The 20,356-nt window shown below is 53.5% G+C and overlaps 7 protein-coding genes across 7 annotated transcripts; 3 read left to right on the top strand and 4 right to left on the bottom strand.

Annotated features, from left to right (window-relative positions):
* Nucleotides 1–1,370: 1,370 nt before the first annotated feature.
* Nucleotides 1,371–3,435, bottom strand: BO83DRAFT_374462 (clathrin-mediated endocytosis regulator UBX3). Its single transcript, XM_025530210.1, has 2 exons — nucleotides 3,045–3,435; nucleotides 1,371–2,979 (listed from the first exon to the last, which is right to left on the bottom strand). Exons 1-2 carry the CDS (start codon nucleotides 3,177–3,179, stop codon nucleotides 1,570–1,572), a joined length of 1,545 nt encoding a protein of 514 aa, XP_025392644.1. The 5' UTR covers nucleotides 3,180–3,435; the 3' UTR covers nucleotides 1,371–1,569.
* A 171-nt stretch (nucleotides 3,436–3,606) lies between these two features.
* BO83DRAFT_374461 (PAN-complex poly(A)-binding subunit PAN3) lies at nucleotides 3,607–6,889 on the top strand. Its single transcript, XM_025530209.1, has 9 exons — nucleotides 3,607–4,052; nucleotides 4,172–4,237; nucleotides 4,314–4,368; nucleotides 4,436–4,599; nucleotides 4,650–4,756; nucleotides 4,863–5,054; nucleotides 5,105–5,249; nucleotides 5,303–5,458; nucleotides 5,508–6,889. Exons 1-9 carry the CDS (start codon nucleotides 3,977–3,979, stop codon nucleotides 6,539–6,541), a joined length of 1,995 nt encoding a protein of 664 aa, XP_025392643.1. The 5' UTR covers nucleotides 3,607–3,976; the 3' UTR covers nucleotides 6,542–6,889.
* A 157-nt stretch (nucleotides 6,890–7,046) lies between these two features.
* Nucleotides 7,047–8,669, bottom strand: BO83DRAFT_413588 (fasciclin domain-containing protein; the record flags this gene model as incomplete). The annotated part of the gene is made up of 1 exon (XM_025534500.1): nucleotides 7,047–8,669. One exon carries the CDS (start codon nucleotides 8,667–8,669, stop codon nucleotides 7,047–7,049), a length of 1,623 nt encoding a protein of 540 aa, XP_025392642.1.
* Nucleotides 8,670–9,199: 530 nt separating this feature from the next.
* Nucleotides 9,200–9,944, bottom strand: BO83DRAFT_79511 (putative small nuclear ribonucleoprotein (LSM7)). The gene is made up of 3 exons (XM_025537614.1): nucleotides 9,643–9,944; nucleotides 9,517–9,588; nucleotides 9,200–9,467 (listed from the first exon to the last, which is right to left on the bottom strand). The coding sequence occupies exons 1-3, from the start codon at nucleotides 9,851–9,853 to the stop codon at nucleotides 9,340–9,342; spliced, it is 411 nt and encodes a 136-aa protein (XP_025392641.1). The 5' UTR covers nucleotides 9,854–9,944; the 3' UTR covers nucleotides 9,200–9,339.
* Nucleotides 9,945–12,409: 2,465 nt separating this feature from the next.
* BO83DRAFT_79525 (C6 finger domain protein) lies at nucleotides 12,410–14,585 on the top strand. The gene is made up of 2 exons (XM_025537615.1): nucleotides 12,410–13,199; nucleotides 13,251–14,585. The coding sequence occupies exons 1-2, from the start codon at nucleotides 12,584–12,586 to the stop codon at nucleotides 14,540–14,542; spliced, it is 1,908 nt and encodes a 635-aa protein (XP_025392640.1). The 5' UTR covers nucleotides 12,410–12,583; the 3' UTR covers nucleotides 14,543–14,585.
* Nucleotides 14,586–15,174: 589 nt separating this feature from the next.
* BO83DRAFT_374457 (intradiol ring-cleavage dioxygenase) lies at nucleotides 15,175–16,578 on the top strand. The gene is made up of 3 exons (XM_025530208.1): nucleotides 15,175–15,521; nucleotides 15,645–16,126; nucleotides 16,200–16,578. Exons 1-3 carry the CDS (start codon nucleotides 15,285–15,287, stop codon nucleotides 16,468–16,470), a joined length of 990 nt encoding a protein of 329 aa, XP_025392639.1. The 5' UTR covers nucleotides 15,175–15,284; the 3' UTR covers nucleotides 16,471–16,578.
* BO83DRAFT_352297 (putative TGF beta receptor associated protein 1) lies at nucleotides 16,573–20,319 on the bottom strand (the record flags this gene model as incomplete). The annotated part of the gene is made up of 3 exons (XM_025528987.1): nucleotides 20,126–20,319; nucleotides 17,526–20,074; nucleotides 16,573–17,481 (listed from the first exon to the last, which is right to left on the bottom strand). Exons 1-3 carry the CDS (start codon nucleotides 20,280–20,282, stop codon nucleotides 16,573–16,575), a joined length of 3,615 nt encoding a protein of 1,204 aa, XP_025392638.1. The 5' UTR covers nucleotides 20,283–20,319.
* Nucleotides 20,320–20,356: the final 37 nt, after the last annotated feature.

Below are 20,356 nucleotides of genomic sequence, written 5' to 3'. Positions count from 1 at the left end.
GCTGCTTTACTTTTTTACTCTTCTTACACCGCCATAAAGGACATTGTGTAGTGTAGTACTTCAGCAAGTTCAAGTATGCTTCAGGCAATATATTAGGCATGATCATTGCATGCATGAAGATAAGTGATAACTAGTCACATGTCGCTCATGTCACACAAGCTATTGTTAGGTACTCGGAAAAAATCCCTGAGAACCCACCAACAAAGTAAGACAAAACAAGCCTGCACATAGACCTATCGAGAAGCTTACGCTACGTAGCAACGAACAAGAATTCTGAATCATCACACAAGGAGTCAGATCCTTCGCGCAATAGTTAGTTAAATCAGGAGCTGAGCCAAGTAAGAATCTTCCCGATCGCTAATAAGCAAACCCAGTTTTCCAGACTTCCAAGTGTGCGAAATTTCCCTAAAACGTGGCGAAAACGAGGTTCGGGGCTGAGCGGCCATGTCCCAAACAGGAATGGCAGCTTCTGGGTGGGGCGGAGTGGGGCGGGACTCCAGCCTTCCGAGGCCCGGCCATTTAGTCTCTAATTGCCCCCTTTACGGTACCGTATCGGAGACCTCACGATCCGATGTTGCGGTACAGATCCTTATGCACCCTTTTATATGTGAATGACTCAGCTATGCTCGAGCATGAGCAGCTTAATGCACGATTTGGATTGATAGATATGCAGCCTGAAGGTAGCTACGTAGTTTATTTACAGACTCGAGATAAGAGCGGCTCTGTGTCACTCCACAAATGATCGCTGCTGGGAGGGCTGAATATGTGGCACCTGTGGTCCCTAAGTTGACAGCAGGCTACTCCGTATGTATCAACTATGTGGATATTCTTCACACATCCCTGTGCGCCTACCGTCATTGTAGAGCGCACCGACTCATCTCCAGACTCGAGTCCAAGCTCCGGATATTTCCAATCACCGCCCAACACGGTGAGATTCCTTACTTAATATGCCCAATACATGATTGAATACGTAGGTGCTCCTCCCTGCCTAATATTTCCGAGCATCATCACTGGCCGGATCGCCCTTATCGGGAACCGCGGGGTCCTGACCTCGCGCCCTTCGGGTGTTGTATCACTCCGAATTCAATATAAAGTTATAAGTGCGGTAAGTTAAGACCACGGCAGGATCAACATGCCAGCCCCGACAATGATAACAATGTGACTCATACGAGCTCATCATGTCTCATACACGCAGCTAGCATTACTAATTGGCGGAGTAAAAAAACGCATCAGCATCGGTCTGCCTTCGGATGGCCAAGATCCCGTGCTGTCGGGCCTCCCCGGGGCGAACCAACCGCACATGACCACACTCACTACTCAAAGTATCTTCTACAAGAAATTTGAGTTTGGGGACCACTCCCGCGCACAGAGGCTCTTTCTGCAGGGTGGCATAGCGTCACTGGGGCCGTTGGCACCTTGTTGTTCCGTGTCATTATCGTGATCTTTGTTATTACATACTAAAATAGTCAAAGTGTCGAAAAGTATCTGCAAATCACCCGGACAGCTCCATTCTTGCGCCATGCAGCCAGGATGCGAAAACCTTACAGTTACAACCGTGAGTCCAAGAGCTTATGCCTCTTCTTCTGACTCCTCGTCGCTGCCGTCATCGATCGGTTCGACTAGAAGGTTCCCTCCTCGGCCGATCTTGTCCCGCACTGATCCCCCAGCTTCCACTTCGTAGACCACCCGCGGCATGGGTGAAACCAGCCGGAACCCATATTGGTGTTCGAAGCCTTCCGGCTTCACTGCTTCTGCAGCCTTTTCTGTTGGCTCCTTCAGGATATCGTAACATTCAACAAAAGCGTAGAGCTCGTCAAGCGACGCGTCAGGCGCAAACTTGCGGATGACACGCTCGCCAGAAGGCAGTCGGATACTGATGCGTACAGCGTCCTTGACGTCCGGTCCAGGCTCCTCCGGAATGGTTTGTGCCCGCCATTGCTTCCATTGCTGAAGATCCTGTATGCGCTTTTCCTCGGCCGCTTGACGTTCGGCCGCCTCTTGTTCTTCCCTCTGTCGGGCCGCCTCGGCTTCCCGCCTCTGTCTCGCCCGCTCGCGGTCGATGGCCAGGGAACGCTCGTACGCGGAGTCCTGCTGTTCACGGAGGCTGCGTGAGGCTTGCTGTTCTGCCCGGGATGACCGTATGCGCTCGAGAGGCTCCTTGTGCTGCGAGATGGCCGATCGAAGTTTCTCCACAAATTCAGCAGGGGACGTTGTTCCCGATATCCTCGACACAACCGACATCGCATTCGAGGAAACGTTCGGAGTATGGACTAAAGCGGCTGCGAAGGGAAACTTGGTGCAGCGGAGGGAGTTGGCAACTTGATAAGCCTCAGAGTCTTGAACATTCCCTCCCCAGACAAGTAGGTTGTTTTGTGGGTCATTCACAAAGTCGGTCACTTCGCGAGACAGAAGTGTGTCTCGGACCCAGCCATTCGTATCATCATGCTCAGGGGCAAGAAGTACAACTAGGAGGAACTTGAGGTCCCGGTGGGCTTTCTCCAATGCCATGTTATATCCGTTCTCGAGGAAACTGATCGAGTTGGTGCCATATTCTTCCTCGAATTCCCGGATGAACCGGGCGGCCGTGTCTTTGGGACCCAAGGGCCGGCGACCGTTAGTATTTCTCCGGGAGCCTCGAAGAGCGGGATTCGCTGTCGTGTTAAAGAAGCGCGGAAGAAAGGGAAACAAGGCACCGAATAGGCGGAAGGAGCTGTAGAGTAGTCGATAGAGGAGGTTGAGCGGAGTAAACAGCAGAGCTAGTATGAAAGGCGGGCGATAGACCGACTGGTCTTCAGGCTGTGTATTTATCCGGGGAGCTGGCTCAGCAGCACGGGGAGTCGGAGTAAATTGCGCAGCAATGTCATCACTCATGAGGTTTTGGGTCTGTCGGGCGGGTCGCGGAGGAGGGGAGTTGAGAGCAGCGCGGGCTTCTTCGACGGGATCCGGCCCTTCGCCGTCAAAGAACTTGGAGATGGCAATCTGGAGGCAGCAAATGCTTAGTTCCCAAAGGCATCTAGAGGTAGTATGTCGTCATCCGGGCTTACCTGCACGTTCCATTGTGAGCGGCGCAACAAAGGAATGGCTTCCGAATGTTCCTGACCGGTGACCGCAGTATACGTCTCGAGAGCGGACCTCTCGCTGTCGGAGAGCTGGGATATATCAAGCCCGGAGGTGGACATGGTCAATTGATGATCTCATCCATGAACAGAATGGCTGGAAGAGGAGCAGCGAGGCCAGGAAAACTGGCGTGAGTGATGAGGTATAGATGGGCCGCGGGGAGTCGTGTGCGTCAGAATAGCCTAGCTCTCTGAAAGATATAGAGGGGAAGCTAATAACAGAAATAGTAGTGAGCCCCTAAAGAATGCTCAAGGCATGCAGAATACCGCCACAGATGCAAACCAGGCTGTAATTAAGGAAGATGGTAGGAAGGGGAAGTCGTGGGGAATGAACAATAGTAACTAGCTGGCCTCAGAAGGACAGCTCCGTCATGGCCGGTGGGAGCCACGCTAGACGCGCGCTTGACGCACGAGTGGTCCGTGCACGGGACGGAGTTCGACGCACTCCCGTCCAAGTTCCCCCTCCCACTCCTCCCCCCCCCGCGCCGCCCTTGGTTCGGATGCTGCCTTGCGGTCTTACTGCCTTGTCACCATCCATGGCATGAGATCTTCGTCCGTTCCTGTCTCCGGACGTTTATTCTCAATTGTTTTGGCTGTTCCCCCACCGTCTAACGCTCGAAAGGGCGCCCAATCTCGCCATCCCAGCCGTCCTTGGCTGTTGCGGAACATTTACCCTGCCATCAGTGAAACATCGCCTCGACAACGTCTCCGAGGGCATCTCGGATTGTCGAGCTAGTCTACGGGTCTTCTCCATAGAGGAATGTGGTTTCCTCTCGATATCTTAGGTCGCCCGATATTTCTTGACTCAATGGACATACCTGTCCGTTGATCCGCGCCCAACTGTGGATAACGAACTTATTATGGCTACCACGGGAAAGTCTGCAACGCTGGAAGACGCCCGTCGTGGTACGGGGTCTCCGAAGATGAAGGGACGAGGTTAGTTGGACTATTATTCAAATGTCGGCTTCGGTCAACAGACTATGATTCAATGCTCCCGTCGGCCTTTGCTTCTTTCGGCGGTATCAGCTAACATAGTCGTCATCCTGACCTTACAGAGAACGCCAAAGATACGCTGTGTCGCAACGTGACCATATATGGCCGATGTCGCTACGAAGATAAAGGTGCTTAGCCATTCCTTGCCTATTGTTCCTCTTCATGCTCGCTAGGATCCGTCTAACCGTCCGATTGCTTGTGAAGGGTGCGCCTTCAATCACGACCCGCATAAAGTGAATTCAGGATATCAATCAGACAGGTTGGCACTTCCGGGAGAGGCGCGCAATGTTGGAGTCAGAGAGGAGGATGACTTACTCATTTTGCAGTAATAAGAAACGTTTGAACGTCGACTCCCCTAGTTTTACCCCATCCATATTGTCGTCGAATGGATCATCGCCCACTTCCCAATCAGCAACCATGAAGAAGATGGCTACGATCTCGCCTAAGGCTGCGAGCGCAGCTCCCTTCCAACCTAGAAGTATATCATCACGTATGCCCTAAAGGTTTCCGGGATGCGAAGCGGAATCTGACTACAATCAGGATCCAACTCCAGCACCCCTACTACTCGCCCGGGTACAATGACCCCCGATTGGTCTGTGGCAGAGGTACAAGAATTTGTACCTCAGGGATTTGATACTGCACATATAGTAAGGCTGCCAGATCGAGGTGTCCCACGCAGGTCGACTGCTTCGCATGTCATTTGCTGTGGTCATCCTGCTCGAAGTGTACGTGCTTGCAATGCTAACTGGTTAGGGCTCCCTGCAAGGTAATGGGACTGCCGGTGTTCCCAGCACGAGCGCTTTCGACCCTTTTGTGACCACCCCGAATCCCCTCTCCGCAGCAAACGCCGTCGGCCCGGTGCAGGCCAATCCTTTCTCGCATGACACGGCTGCAGCGTTGAACGGAGCAGCGTTCTTCGCCAACCAGTCTGGATTCCAGCAGCCAGTAAGCCACTTCTTATTTGTGGTACGGAAATCATCCTAATCAAACGCTAGGTCCAATATCACATGTATGCCCCGATTGGGCCTCATAGTCAGAATACGTTAGGCTATCAGCGAAACGTACACGACCTTTTCCTCCCTAATGACCTACGGGAGGAAATGCAGAAGAAGGCAGCAGCCACGCTCCAGACACTGCCAAGTACGTTGCTGACATATGAGTGCGTTTGGTTGGCGTTGCTGACTTGATGTTAGATACTCAGCTCCCAGCTCAGGTCGATTACTTCCACTCTCTTGTCCCGCTCGATCTCAACCATCAGAAGAACGCTACCATCTTTGGCTTCCCCAGCTGGGTGTACAAAGCCCAGTCCAGTAAGGACGGAAACTTTTACGCTCTCCGGAGACTCGAGGGTACTGTAATTCTTTCCGTGCCATTATCAGGATACTAACTCGTATATAGGTTTCCGGTTGACGAACGAAAAGGCCATCCGCTCCGTGCAAGCTTGGAAGCGTGTCTGCAACGGTAGTGTCGTGACAGTCCACGATGCGTTTACTAGCCGAAGCTTTCAGGACAGCTCCTTGATCTTTGTCACCGACTATCACCCATTGTCGAAGACGCTAGCTGAACAGCACCTTGGCGCCGGAAACCGATTCCAAGGTCGCCATAACACGCACATCCCGGAACAGGTTCTCTGGGGTTACATGACTCAGATTGCCAATGCTCTGAAAGCGATTCATGCCAGTCAACTGGCTGCCAGGATCATTGACCCAAGCAAGATCCTTTTGACTGGGCGAAACCGCATTCGTCTCAACGCCTGCGCCATTATGGATGTGGTTCAATTCGACACTCAGCGATCTCTGGCCGAACTGCAGCGGCAGGATTTGGTCAACTTTGGACAGCTCATCGTCACCCTGGGCGCCAACCAGCCCAATGTGATGCACAACCCTACCAAGGCCATGGAGCACTTCACACGCGCATACACTGCGCAGCTGAAGAACTCGGTCTTCTGGCTGCTGAACGGGCTCCAGAAGGACCAGGAAAGGAATATTGACATTTTTATCACCGGCATCTCATCGACACTGATGTCGACGTTCGACTCCGCCCTTCACCTCGACGACCAATTGACCTCCGACCTGAGTCGCGAACTCGAGAACGGCCGCCTCGTCCGGCTCATGACGAAGCTGAACTTTATCAACGAGCGACCCGAATACGAGCACGATCGTCAATGGTCAGAGAACGGCGAGCGGTACTTCTTGAAGATCTTCCGCGATTACGTCTTCCACCAGGTTGACGCGCAGGGCGATCCAGTCGTTGACCTGGGCCATGTGATCATGTGCCTGAATAAACTGGACGCAGGCACCGACGAAAAAATCACCTTGATCAGCCGCGACGAGCAGAGTTGCTTCGTGGTCAGCTATAAGGAGCTGAAGAAAGCTCTGGAATCGTCTTTCCAGGCGCTGCTGAAGCCTTCGGCCACTAGGAGGCTGCATTGAGTAGTCTGACAGGACTTGACACTATGCATCTGCTGCATACATAACTCCAATATGGTATGTGATGAGTGTCATCAACTCGCGCTGGCCTATTCTTAAATGACAGATGGATGGATGGGAGGGTGGATATTCTTGGATTGAAATCATGGTGGAGGGAATATGTTTCCTATGTTCCAGCGAGGATCTGATATGTCTACATTGACTATTTTTACTGCCGATGATACTTATCCTTAACGCCTACTTCAGTATTGATGTGATGGCTGGACGATGGATCAAGGCAGGTTTATACAGCAGTGACGAAGAAGAATATTAAGACAGATACGCCATAGCTAGAAATGTATGAGATTGAAGTTCACTTGCAGCTTATTCCAGTATAGTATCATCAGTGCAGTGTAACAAGCACAATAACACTAAAACACCAAAAGGTAATCAAATTACCCCTACCACCGTCCCTATCTACAAAACCGATAGATACTAAGTATCTCCCTCACAAAACACAATAATTCAATCATCCACCATGACCCAACCAACCTTCCACCCTCTCCCTCACCTCCTCCACCCCCATCAAATACCCACCACCATCCCCTCTCTCCCTCGCATCAACCACATCCTCCTCCTCCCCATCTCCTCTCCTCGGCGGGACCAACACCCTCCCCCCACCTAAAACAAACATACTCCCCTCCGCAGTCAACAACTCCTCCCCCGCCTTGACACCCTGATACCCATTTATTACCTGGAGGAGAAGTGGGTACGCGCTGTGACATTTCGCATCGATGGAAACCCTCCCCGTCTTGCCTTCATCATCATCATCATCATCATCATCATCATCATCATCATCAATATCAGTACGTGAATGAGATCTGTGTAACAAACTCTCCATCTCTATATGAAACATGGAGTTATCCCCCGGTGGGAGGGGGAGTATATCACCGTGTTTGGTATACAGGTGGTCTGAGTAGAGCGTCTCGCCGAGAACAATGTGGTATTTTATGATGGCGGAGAGGTATTTTTCCCCCTCGGGGGAAAAGAGGAAGGTGAGGGCTTCGGGGGTGAATGTTGCCACGAAGGAGGGGTTGGGGGGGAGGAGGAGGAGGGTTAGACTATTTCTTTTTCCTCTTCCTCCGTCTTCTTCTTCTTGACTGTGTTGTGGTTGTGGTTGTGTTTGGTAATCGTCTTGGATGGTTAGGGCTTTGTTGGGGTTCTTGCTTCTGCTTCTGCTGGTGATGGTAATGGTATTGGTATTTGTATCGGAGCTGGTGGTAAGTACCCTATCCAGACCAGTTCTGTACAATGCTAGCGTAAAGGTGCTGAACTCGGAAGGGAGGGAGTTAAGTATGGTGAGGGTAGAAAGAGGAGGCATAAGAACCGAGTCGATGTGGTAGAGGACTCCATTGGAGGCGTGTTTATCCAGGGAGATGATGCGGCTGTGGAAGTTGAGCATTAGGTCGCGGAGTAGGATTGGATGGACGGTGATGCGTTGGGGGAGGGTACTATGTTCAGTATGGATGTAGGTCGGGACGGTGGGTGATTGGAAAAGTTTGTCGATGGGATAGGAGCCCTTTACGGTGTGGTAGGTGAGGATGTGGTGGATGCGGGCGTGGGTGTCCTCATTATTGTTGGTATTATGTTCATGGTGGTATTGGTGGTGGAGTTTGCGGATGGCTTCGTCGGTAGGAGCGAAGAAGGTAAGGTTGTTCGAGGTGGTACTGTTGAGCAGGGTCGTAAGATGATAGTCGTTGCGGATGAAGTGAGCGATGATGGAAGTATCCGGGTTGGAGAGGATGAGGTCGTAGAGGGTCTTATTGGATGCGGGGTGGCGGAGATATGGGGGTGGAGTGGGATGGCGGAAGGGCGGAGCGAGTTCGGAGACGTGCTGGGCGTAGAGATGAGGTGAATCACTGGGGTTGTAGTTAAGGTAGTTGTTCACGATGGTGGGCCAGATGTCGGTTGTGAGGTGGTCGAGGGCTGTTGCGAGGGTGGTGGTTATGCCATTGATTAGGTCGGGGTTTATATTCTCGTCGGCGATGGTGAAACTACCATCATCATCCTCGGGGAGGGGATTATGGTGGAATGGGAAGACGAGGGCGGTGGTGAAGGGCAAGGCCACAAAGGCCCAAAGGGGAATTTTCATTATAGATGGCCAGGTTATGGAGATGGAGAAGATATTGATGGGGTCTGTTGCAGACAATGCTGCTCGTTGTGATGCGTTGCAGGGATCAGTTAATTTCTATCTAGACGAGGGCAGGCCAGCTGGGTCTAGACCCCTCTGCCGGGCTGAGCCTAATGCTCTGTAACATCATGAGGGAGATACAAATATTATTATGGTGAAACGCACTAACTTTAACATCGGGAAGTTACAGCATCATACACGGCAGCATATGGGAGGAATCGACAGTCTGTTCATGACGACAGAGGATGATGTCATGACCACACACAGGGCGGAAAGTAAGCTGATTGTAGGCAGTTAAGTGCCCGCCATTACTATGTAGTATATTCTGGTATTGTGCTATGCATGGCTTCATGCAGGTACAATTCAACGCTCAGGGCGCACATAATACATTTCATCATCTGCCTTCGTAGGGTGTGTATAGTAAGATTCCGTCCACCGTCCGTGGTGGACGGCAACATCATGAAAGACGCAGACCCATCGACCACATCCAGCAGGACGTGAGGCGGACGAGTGCTGCAACCATTGTCGTCAATTGTGCGGGGCATGCACATGGCTGGTCACTCCAAGGAAACACCGCATCAGGCACCAACAAACCGCCAAGTTGCTCTGATATCGGCCTCAGAGCACGTGATTACTCTTCGGGTTGGACGAAGGGGTTGGCAATCTCCTCGCTGCCGTCGGCGGGCGAGATCAGGACGATGATGGTGCCACGGGCCACGACGAGACCCAGCGAGCGAGTGTTCTCATTGCCCTCGTCATCTGGGAGGGTCAGTAGGGAGTAGTAGTGGGGAGATTGCAGGGAGCTTACCGCGCATGGATTCCTTGACATCGTCCAGGACCAGGTTCATGAGCTGGTCGTATCCCTTGAGCAGACCAACAACTGGACATGATTATTAGCCAAAGCATTGTAAAGTAACAGTAGGGTGGGTCTTACCCTCACGACCGCCATTGAACTTGACGCGCACCTCCTTGTCCATGTACTTGTTCAGATCGAGGATGTTTTCTTTCTTGGGCTTCTCCTGCTGCTGCTGCTGCTGAGCACCGCCACCAGCACCGCCACCTCTGTGGGCGCCACGACCGCCAGACCGCTCATAGCCTCCGCCGCGGCCGCGACCACCTCCACGGAACGAGCCTCTTTCGGACATGGCTTGGCTGGGAGGGAGTGTTTAAGTTGGGAGGGGGGGGAAAGCACTTAGTAGTAGATTATGTGTGAAAGGGTGGGTTTGGGCCAATTAGGAAGGGGAGTGGATTAGATAATGCAGTGTCGGGTAAAGAAAATGAGGGGAAGGAGGGGAAATGCAGAGATGAACCAGCTAGTAGTCAATTGATGGGCAAAACAAGGGAAAACGGAATGGACTGGCCGGCAGCTCCCTGTCAATGGCACACCGGTGTGGACGAAAATGCCAAATTGGGCCCGACGGGAATTTCACGGGGCGGAGGAAGTTCGTCAAGCCGTTGGAAGGAAACTTTTGACTATGAGGGATTTTCAGCTGTCGCAGCAGCAGCAGCAGCAGCAGCAGCAGCAGCAGCAACAAGCAAAACAACCGTGAATCACGAGGTTGAGCCAGTCACGGGACCTGTGGACGCTGGGAGGAGATCGAAAAACTCTCTTGAACTTCCTTGACAATTAATGACGGTAATAATACACAGCATCTGTCATATTTCTGATAATGACAGTACCTGATCACCGGCCCGGGTTAGCGCGTATCGTGGGAGGGGGGGCTGGAACCCGGCCAGTGTCGGACACACGCGCCCATCACAGCCCGGCCTTTTGCTGGTCCAGTTTGATGAAAGGTTTTTTAGGCAACCACCTTCATCCGCTTGATCCTATAGAATGTCTCACACTGAGAAGAAGGGGAAACTTTCCCATCAGCTACTATGCAAATCCAAACAATGAGTCGTGTATAAAAACTAATGGGAGAGTATGAAACCGAAGCTCCCTGATTGACTGGCACCGGTTCAGCACGGGCGGAGCGCGACCCCCGTCCGAAAGGATGAGCTGGTCCAGGCCGGGTTCCGAGCGGCCTCCCTGGTGCACAATCACGAAACCCATGACGCCAGCCAAAGCGATACCCATTGGATAAGTTCCGGAAGGAAACGGAGCACCAGCATCAAAGCAACTTCCACCTGGCCGCCAAAAGACAACGTGTCAGATATTCGTCCTCCTCCTCCTGCTTTACTTGTCTGTCTGTCCCTGGAGTCCGCCGCAAGGGGGATTGCAACCCCAGACACATACATACATACATACGCTTGGAATCGGAACCATGTCAATGCTGATGATAAGGGGAGTAGGGGAGAGGGGAGAGGGGAATTGTCGGAGATGTAACATCGGGGTCAGTTAGTGTCTTCGTATACTCGCTAGTTTCTGCCATACATACATTCATTGTTGGTGTCTATTTACTCAAAACAAGGGCCCCCAATAACCGGCCCTACTGGAGAGTTGTCGGTTCGAATGCCCCGGCCTGGACTGCCTTGATAACGGCCGCATGGGCGGCGTATTAACGTATGGTTATGACATGTTATGTATGTTAAATGACCAGCGGAAGAGCCCGGCGGGACTCCGCCCTACCTTAGGTAAGCGATAACCGGTCAACTCGTCAATTCCGAGAGGAGTGGAAGTTGGTTGTTGTGTTCAATGTTAGCCATCATAAGTCAATGAAGAGACTGCTCCAGTCTATGGTCCATGGAAGGGGTTTGTCCAATCTAGATAAAGACTCGGATCACGCAGGAACTCAGCGGGGATACAAGACAGACAGAAGAAAGAACATCCCTATCGGTCAGGCGCGATCAGGCTACCATTTGTTTTGCGGAAGATCGCCATCACCCACTTGCAGGCCTTTTAGCTCGGTCCACTCGGCATCTCCAGTAGGTAACTTACTTACTATCTTGTCCGTCAGTCACTCCCTCTCCCAGTCCTTTCATTAGTTCCCTATCAATCCCTTCCCATCCTCTCGCCCGTTCCGCCATCCGCAGCGTCACCAGCATCCATTCGGCGGTATCATTGGCCATCACTTCCACCATCCCGTCCCTGCAATCGATTAGTGTTGTTGTTGCTGCTGCTGCTGCTGGTTGGGACATTCTTTTTTGCTGGTGTTGCTACCGCTAGTAGTACTTAGTTTGTTCGTTGTTAGTAAATAGAAATAGATATCGTCCCATCCAGTCCTTATCCTGCGCCTTTTTTATCATTCATTACTTTACTAGTTAGAAGCTAACCTGGTCAACGGCTTCCCCCAACCCTCTTCCTCCCGGCCGTAACTCCGTCCGCCTTTGCCTGTCGGTTCGTCTTCCTTCTAACTTTCCTTCTCTTGCCTCTCTCTCCCCTCCCCATCTTTTCCTCTTCCTCCCTCCCTCCCTCCTCTCTCCTCTCCTCCTCTCCGGTTCCTATCTTCTCTCCTCTCCATCCTTCTCTCACTCACTCTTCCTCTTCTCCTCTTCCTCCTCCCCCCTTCCCCTTCCACTCCCTCTTCCTTGTCCGACTTCTTCCCTTCTCTACTCTTTCTTCTCTGGGTACTCTTCCTCCCCCACATTTTCTTCCCTTCCCGACACTGGATCCTCCCCCCTCCCCCAATTTTCCCAAGTTTTTTTTATCCGTTGGGGTCGCCGATTACCTAACTCGAACGCAGCACGCGCTGCCCAGTGGCTGAACCTGAACCCGCACTCTGGAGCCTGATGCTCCGCCATCGGCAGCCCGTCTTTCGCCAGTATTCTCATTACTCATTTCCTCTATAAACCCTTTTTTCCTCTCTGGGTTCCTCCCATTTATCCCTCCCCCCTCCCTGCCCCGTATTTTCCGCGACTCTTCGCTTTGTCGCAATCCACCCGGATTTCCCTACCTCACTTCCTCCTTGGAGTCGCCTACTACCTCCGGCATCACCATGGAGTCTAGAACCGCGACGGCTGAGCCGTCCAGTAAACGACCGCGCTCACCTTCCGGCGATTTCCCTCCTATCGCGTCCAAGGTTCCCAAAACCCATTCGAATCACCTGCAGATCAACTACCTCGCCCGCCAATACCCGGATAACCTTCCTCTCGTCTCCGTCGATGATACCATGCCCGCCATTGTGCATCTCATTGGCGAGTACGACGGCGTCTTACATCGTCACGAAAGCATCGCCGGGAATCTGGGCGCTTGTCCGCTGGGGCCCATCCTGATCAAGCGCTTTGAGCGCTTGTTCGATGGACCGCCTCGCGTGCTCAAGTCGCATGGCAAGGACTCCCCCAACGTGACCTGGCTGGATGTGGTCGAGTTTGCCAAGAACAAGCCCGAGCAGTTCAACCTGGAAAAATCGCGCAACGGGGTGCGAGTGTGTCAATTCTACACCAAGCAGTGTCGGGTGGAGATCAGCGAGGAGGATTTTGTGTTGATCGCCTCGGGGATGCCCCAGAAGATGATCCCCCCGCAGCCGATCATTGAGGATGAGGAGAAGGAATTGGGCGCATTGGAGATTCTGGAGAAGAACCTTCAGCAGATCATCCAGATGGCCGACCAGGGTATGTCTGACATGGATATCTTCTACAAGCTAAACTGACCATTGTTGCTAGTGTCTGCCCGGGCCCGACAACTGAATCACCGTCTGAAGAACCGCCGGACGGCTATCGTCACCCGTCGGGAGAACGACATGTCGCTCCACTCGCAGCGACAGCAGCAACAACATCGTTCCATCAGCCCTGCGTGGCGCGATGCCAATGGCCATGCTCAGAACCCGAATGGTAGCACCCCTGCCAGCGCCCAGTCTCCCTCCACTGGTTTTGTTGCCGTGAATGCCGGCCGGCCCGGCGGCGGAGAAGCCACTGTAGAGGAGAATGCGCTGTCGTCGCAGTTTATGTTTTCGCATTCCAATACGGACAATGTTACTATCATTAACGGCACCTCTATCAAAGGCGCCTCGCCGACGACCCGCGCCGAGCTCATGAAGAAGTTCTTTACTACCCAGGATCGCCAGGCGCGCAGCTATGAAGAGGGCCCCGGCTCCAGTAGTCGGCAGTCGTCCCGGCCGCGGCCGCGAGCGTCGGATGCGGCGGACTACAACTTGTACACTCCGGCACCCGCTACGGTTGCCATTCCCAATACACCCTCCTCGCTTCTGCCACCGCCCAAGTCCCATCACCATGAAAAGGATGACGGCGGCCCGCACAAGATGGAGATGGTGGCGCGCATGGAAGAACTCTCACGGGGCGAGCGCATCCTGCCGCCCTGCGATCGGTGTCGCCGGCTACACATGGATTGTTTGAAGAACCTGACTGCCTGCATGGGGTGCACCAAGAAGCATGCCAAGTGTTCCTGGAAGGACGTCAAGGAGGACGAGCTGCGCGAGACACGGGTCGACCGTACGTCCCGGGAACGAGCGGAGGAGCCGCCTTCGTCCAAGGAGGCGTCTTCGACCCATCCACTGCCTACTCCCGTGGCAGCACCACCGTCGACGGCGGCCCCAACACCGGTGTCTGGACCGATGTTGCCCGAGACGGAGCAGCGACCTCGTGAGCGCGAGGTGCCGTCCGAGTACAGCGTGCGCCGCGAGTCCGCGCCGACAGGAGGACCGGTTGCGGGGATGGCGCTAGCCAAGGAGATGTCCCCGCGGCGGGCCATGAGCGAGATGCATGGGAGCAGCGGGATGAGCCATGAGCGACGAGTCAGCCTGCATCGGCACGCGGAGGCGGACGATGACGACCCGGATGCCAACCAGCGGCTGATGCAGGCCATTCTGGATACGGTGGACCACCACACGCGGGTGGCGGCGGCGGTGAAGGAGGGACATGAAGTGAGCAACGAGCGGGAGCGGGAGCGCGAGCAGGAACGAGAACGAGAGCGGGAGCGGAAGTTGGTGCGGGCATAGCTTGACGACCCGACTTTGTTTGGACATTATGGATTGGATATGGGTACTTGGACAGGGAGTTGTAATTAGGTTTTTGATTGAGCGAGTTAGCGGATATCCCGGTCTGAATTCTGGATGAAATGATGGATTGGATGGATTGGATATTGGATATTGGATATTGGATATTGGATAGCATGGATGGGCATAGCATAATGTGACTGCATGCATACAGTGTACAGAACCAGGGAATAATTGTGTCGGAGTTTGTCATTCCCGCCGCGGCACCAACTGCCGATGGGCGATCCGCACCCCGCATACATGACTGAACAGTCAACAGGCACTCCCACTGAATACAATGACTATATGCAAAGAGAGCAACTCAATACATGCACCCCACAGATCGTCCGCCAATCCCTCGATCTAATACACGCATATATCCCTAAACCCATAAATCCGACCAGCCCATAACAATGAACTCGGGAATGGCCATAGCCGACACTCCTCGCTGAGTGATGCTTACGTAGCAGCGTATCCGAAGTAACCCAACCAATAACAATCCCTCAATTTACACCCAACATATCCACCACCCACCATCGGAATTGTGGGGTGTGTCCCCGCAGTCAAACATATAGAAGAGTAACACCCCCCCACCACCACCACATACCCATTGCAATTGTGGCTTTATTCCTCTCCCCCCAATTGCAATCTCACCACTGAACCCAAATAAATACATCAACAGAAGAAAGAAAACAGGGAGTGAAAAATGGACCCCAGCAAAGTGAAAATCCCACCCATGAAAGACCTAACGGTCGACAACATCACCGAGAACGTGATCCGAATCAACTCCCTCTGCGAAGACGAGCGACTCAAATACATTCTCGAGCGACTGGTCACGCACCTCCACGACTTCGCAAGAGAAACCCGTCTTAGCACGGATGAATGGATGACCGGGTTGAGATTCCTCACGGAAGTAGGCAAGATTTGTTCGGATGTTAGACAGGTAATTTATCCAATAACCCTATCACAATTTCTCCATAGCTTAGCTTAGCTAGCTAGCTAGCTAGCTAGCTACATCATCATCATCACTACCAATAAAACTAACAACGCCTATAATATCTTCCAGGAATATATTCTATTAAGCGATATCCTCGGCCTCTCCATCCTCGTCGACTCCATCGACCACCCCAAACCCCCCAACAGCACCGAAGGCACCGTGCTCGGCCCATTCCACACGCACGACGCCGAGCCCCTCACCCCCGGGGCCAGCATCAGCCACGATCCCGCCGGCGAGCCCCTCCTCGTCGTCTGCACGGTCAAAGATACCCACGGGAAGCCTGTGAAAGACGTGAAGATCGATATTTGGGAGACGGATTCCACGGGCCATTATGATGTGCAGTACCCCGGGAGGGATGGCCCCGATGGTCGATGCATCATGACCTCTGATGACCAGGGAGTGTTCTGGTTCAAGGCTATTACGCCCGTTCCCTACCCTATTCCGCATGATGGGCCGGTTGGGAAGTTGTTGAAGTTGTTGGGGAGACATCCGTATCGCCCGAGTCATATGCATTTTATGTTTGAGAAGGGGGGGTTTGATCATTTGATTACGTGAGTAGAAGATATTTCCTCCCCCGGAGGGGGAGCGGGGGGATGTGGGTATGGCTAACAGTGGGTGCTTTAGGGCGCTGTATCTCCGTAATGACCCCTATGAGACCTCGGATGCCGTCTTCGGGGTCAAGGATTCGCTGGTCGTCGATATCGGTAAGGCTGGGCCGGAATATGCGGCCAAGTATGGAGTTTCGGAGGATCATGCCCTCCTCACCTATGACTTCGTGTTGGTGAGTGATGAGGAGACAAGTGAGTTGAGGGCGAGGAATTCCAAGGAGGCGTTGGATAAGTTGGGGCGGAAGGTCAAGATTGTTAATGGGTTGCCGGTGCCGGAGCTGGATTGATTTTTTATTTTTTTTTCTTCTCCTATTCCTTCTTGATTTATAGGTCTGGGTTCATGTAATTGATAAGTGTCATGTGAATGTATTCTTTATTAGGTATATACATCATTCGTTACTGTGGACATTGGTGTTGGCTTCGGCTTCGGCATTCACCATCTCTCCAAAATCACTTCCCTCCACTGCTGCTCCGCCATCCTTCAGTCGGCGCAGTCCACTCTCATCTTCCACCCAGCCACCTAGCTTCTCCACTCCTGCGATATACTCTGTTCCAATCCGCAGGTTCAGCCCCGCGCTCAATGCCCGTTCGATCCGCACTTCGCGTCCCTCGGCAATCAGTACCCGGAACACATGTCCCAGGAACCCGCTCAGGAGGTCCACGCTCCACTCGTCCGGCACGACGCGCAGCACCTCGCCCACGTCGAACCACGCCGCGAATCGTCCCAGCAGGTCGCTTGTCCGCTCGAGCCGCTCCGATGGATCCTGGATCTGCAGGAACTCGTCCAGCAGGTACCGGAAGAGCTCGGATTGCAGGGAGCGCTCAGCGAATTCGACCAAAGTTCCTGTCGTGCTGGTGCTGCGCGGGCCGCCGAAGAGGCAGTATCGCACGGCAGAGTCGTAGTCCCCCAGTCCGTGGGTGAGTAGGTGGAGCGCTTCGCGATGTCGGCCTTGTAGGCCGTCGAGGATTACTGATTCTGATACCAGTTCGTTTTGGAACGGTTCGATCCGCGCGAGCACCGCTGGGATGGAGTATGTTAGGTTTCGCGCGGGCAGGGAGGTAAAGTGTCCGCCGCTGCCGCCCCCAAGGAGCTGGAGCAGGCGGAGCCGGGACTGCCACCATGGCTCGGCGGGTGTGTTTTCGGTGATGAAGTTCATGTAGGTCGGTTTGGGTGGCTGCAGGGCGCGATACGTAGAGTAGGATTCTGCTAGCGATGCACGCGCTTCTGGGGAGGACTCAAGCACGGAGAGCACGGTGTCCAGGTAGTAGGAGAGTAGGTCGTCCGCGTATTGGGTGTGCTGGACGTGTTAGCATGAAAAAAATGGATGAGGATGGCGCTTACATTTCGAACGAAGACGAGATGCTCCAAATACACCTGCACCGCATTTGGCGCGCGCTCTTTGAGCAAGCTGACCACATCCGTAGTCTCCAGCTTGACCCGGCTCGTGCCGTCTGAGAACACTTGAATACCCAAGTTGGGATTGCGCTGGGCCAGCCATGCTCCGTACTCCTCCACCAACTGTGCGTCCTTGATCTTGACCAAGTACCGTCGCATCTGCGCTTCGGTTCCACCCACGGTGACCTCACCACCGCGATCCTCCTCGCCATCGATAATTCGTCGCCAGGTTTTGAGGACATTCCCCGACATTCTGTGGCTCTGATACAAGCGGCTGAGCACAAACAAGCGCCGGTAGCTTTCCAGCAGCGCCACTGCCCGGTCAAAGCTACCCTTCCAGTTATCCACTAGACGATTCAATTCCGCGCGAATGGAAGACTTCACGCGTTGTTCGGCTGACAATTGTGCATCTTGCTCCAGAAGCAGGTGCAGGAGAGCTGCATCGACACTGTCGAATACATAGTTTTCATCCGTGATACTGCCGTAACCCCTCTTCTGCTGCCAGGAGAATAGGAACCGCTTGATCATATCTAGAACTGCTGCGTCCGAAGCTCCAGTATTCTCTGTCTTGTCGAGCCGCTGCACGTAGGCTTCCGTGACCTCAGCAAGACCGGCATGAACCCAAATTCCCTGCGGGCCCTGGAGGACCTCGCGTCGCAAGAGGGGAACTAGCAGCAACGCAATACGTGGATCTAGTTCTCCGACTATGAGGGCTCGCTCCGTGTCATCGATGATCGCTTCGCTTCGGACAGCCGCGTCCATGAAAATGAGGTCTGCGAAAAGAAGCAGGCTTGCTTTCTGCTTCACATAATTCAAGCCCAAGAATTCCGATTCCGACTTGGGCTCCGTTGTCTGGACATGATGGATGATATCGGCAACTGCTCTCCGGAAAGCTTTGGAGTCGCCAGCGCCTGTCTCCTGAGCCGCCTGCAGGGCATCATTGAGCTGTGTGGTCAGTGGGTTTCTCACCACCCGCCAGATCTGGTTGCCATTCCACAGCACCATGCTGCTTTGCGTCTGGCCTAGTTCACGCGCAAACCTGGCTTCCTCGGCGTTTCGTTCCGCCTCCCAGCCACGCTCCTTTGAGCCTTCTGAGTCTGTCAATTCCTGGGCCTCGAAGAGCTCTTTTTCTTTCTGTAAATGCTCGATCGATGACTGCGTTCGTGGGTCGGCTGCCGGTACATGGGGCGACAACGGAGTTTTGAGACGAACCATACGTAGCAGATTCCCCAGCTCAGATACCTCGAGCTTGCTTGGGCTGATTGTATGGCATAGACCAGCATGGGTAGTCTGCATGTCGTTGGCCGACGGTATTTCTACCCAAGTTTTGTGGTCCTCCGCCTCCCCGGGATCGACATCCCAGAGCTGCACTTCCAGGAACTTCCGTTTCTGGCCATCCTGTTCTGATTCTATAACTGCCAGAAGAAGCTCATCCTGCGTGTTCTCCGGTGATGGTATCATGTGAGTTTCGTCGCCCTTGTCGATCACAATTGACTCGGGATATTTGTAAAATGTTATCGTACCACGGACCACGTCGCCATCTACATTGACAAACATGCCAACTCCGGGCTCGGTTGAGTCAGTTCCTCTAACGAGCAAGAACTCCGACGAGGTCGGTGACAGCACGTGAGGCTTCAGCTGTGTGGGCGGCTTCGGTATGGGTGGAAGGGGTTTTCGGTCATCGGGACTTGACTGGGAGTCCCGGGTCGAGTGGGTTGGAGATATCCTCGGAGAAGCACTTTCGGCTCGGTCTTTCGAGATCGATTGTCGCGGGGTTCCAGCAGGAGACAGCTCTGGCGTAACAGAGCTAGACCTGTCATGTGGCGAGGTATGAGTCTTTGGCTGCAGCATCCCGGCGAACGGATTCGGACCGGATCCTCTGTCATGATGGCTTTCCAGCGGCGAGGTTGCGAAGGGTGACGACGGAGATCTGTCTCCGGCAGGACCCGAGTCGAATGCCTCGCTGGAAAATGAGACAGGAAAGAGCTGGATCTTCTGTTGATTTTCCACGTCCAATAAAGAGTACGCATGTGTATCAGCAGCGCAGGCGATTATGCCTCTCCGCGCCGCCACCAGGCAGCCAGGAAACTCGATGTTCCTTATCCGTCGAGCATCATCGCCAATTCTGACCAACATCATCCGATTCTGGGCGGCGATCATGATAACGGGGTTTTCCGACTCATCCGTTGCATTCAAATCCAGCCCACCGATCCAGCGACAGTTGTTGACCTTGGTGTTCCCGAAGGCCGGACTGAGCTCCGGCAACATGTAGAAGGTAGCCGTTCCATTGCATAACACACACGCCTTGTTCACCGTTGGCAGTAACACGATTTGCTGTATTCCCGGAAGCTTTGCTGACGGAGGCTGGGAGAAAGGGATTGGTAGTCTTGAGGCGAGGATGAATGACGGCTCGTTCGACTTGTCCGAGGGGTCCGGTGGGAGGCAGACGAAATGTAGGATCTCGGCGGCAGAGGTACCAATGTATAGATTGTCATCTAGAAATCATCCAATTAGCTTAGCTCTCCCATCAACAAGGCTGGACGCACTCCAATACTCGACGCAGGTGATATGGACATCCTCGTCATCATTGTCCGCATTCAAGGGCACCTGGTCGAAGAGAGACCGGAACACATAAGGTGCAGCTTTTGGAGGGCCAATCTTCCGCCTTTTGCGCGGGCTGATGCCCTCCTCTTCCGACACCATGATGAGGCCAGCTCGGTGTCTTGAGAGATGGTTCCTGACAGGATGGGGACGTGAGGGGAAGGAAGATCAGGACA

The sequence above is a fragment of the Aspergillus eucalypticola genome, assembly GCF_003184535.1.
Source record: "Aspergillus eucalypticola CBS 122712 chromosome Unknown BO83scaffold_2, whole genome shotgun sequence".
Lineage (NCBI taxonomy): Eukaryota > Fungi > Ascomycota > Eurotiomycetes > Eurotiales > Aspergillaceae > Aspergillus > Aspergillus eucalypticola.
This window is presented reverse-complemented; position numbering and strand designations above follow the sequence as displayed.

What these genes read in the sequence shown, in the direction of transcription:
- BO83DRAFT_79511 (XM_025537614.1), bottom strand. Translation starts at nt 9,853, where the DNA reads ATGTCCGAAAGAGGCTCGTTCCGTGGAGGTGGTCGCGGCCGCGGCGGA. An exon ending in GTTCAATGGCGGTCGTGAGG is followed by an intron (nt 9,589 to 9,642) that starts GTAAGACCCACC and finishes AATCATGTCCAG; the next exon opens with TTGTTGGTCTGCTCAAGGGA. An exon ending in TGTCAAGGAATCCATGCGCG is followed by an intron (nt 9,468 to 9,516) that starts GTAAGCTCCCTG and finishes TGACCCTCCCAG; the next exon opens with ATGACGAGGGCAATGAGAAC.
- BO83DRAFT_374461 (XM_025530209.1), top strand. Translation starts at nt 3,977, where the DNA reads ATGGCTACCACGGGAAAGTCTGCAACGCTGGAAGACGCCCGTCGTGGT. An exon ending in TCCGAAGATGAAGGGACGAG is followed by an intron (nt 4,053 to 4,171) that starts GTTAGTTGGACT and finishes CTGACCTTACAG; the next exon opens with AGAACGCCAAAGATACGCTG. An exon ending in ACCTAGAAGTATATCATCAC is followed by an intron (nt 4,600 to 4,649) that starts GTATGCCCTAAA and finishes GACTACAATCAG; the next exon opens with GATCCAACTCCAGCACCCCT.
- BO83DRAFT_79525 (XM_025537615.1), top strand. Translation starts at nt 12,584, where the DNA reads ATGGAGTCTAGAACCGCGACGGCTGAGCCGTCCAGTAAACGACCGCGC. An exon ending in CATCCAGATGGCCGACCAGG is followed by an intron (nt 13,200 to 13,250) that starts GTATGTCTGACA and finishes CATTGTTGCTAG; the next exon opens with TGTCTGCCCGGGCCCGACAA.
- BO83DRAFT_374457 (XM_025530208.1), top strand. Translation starts at nt 15,285, where the DNA reads ATGGACCCCAGCAAAGTGAAAATCCCACCCATGAAAGACCTAACGGTC. An exon ending in TTTGTTCGGATGTTAGACAG is followed by an intron (nt 15,522 to 15,644) that starts GTAATTTATCCA and finishes AATATCTTCCAG; the next exon opens with GAATATATTCTATTAAGCGA. An exon ending in GGGTTTGATCATTTGATTAC is followed by an intron (nt 16,127 to 16,199) that starts GTGAGTAGAAGA and finishes TGGGTGCTTTAG; the next exon opens with GGCGCTGTATCTCCGTAATG.
- BO83DRAFT_374462 (XM_025530210.1), bottom strand. Translation starts at nt 3,179, where the DNA reads ATGTCCACCTCCGGGCTTGATATATCCCAGCTCTCCGACAGCGAGAGG. An exon ending in GCTCACAATGGAACGTGCAG is followed by an intron (nt 2,980 to 3,044) that starts GTAAGCCCGGAT and finishes TGCTGCCTCCAG; the next exon opens with ATTGCCATCTCCAAGTTCTT.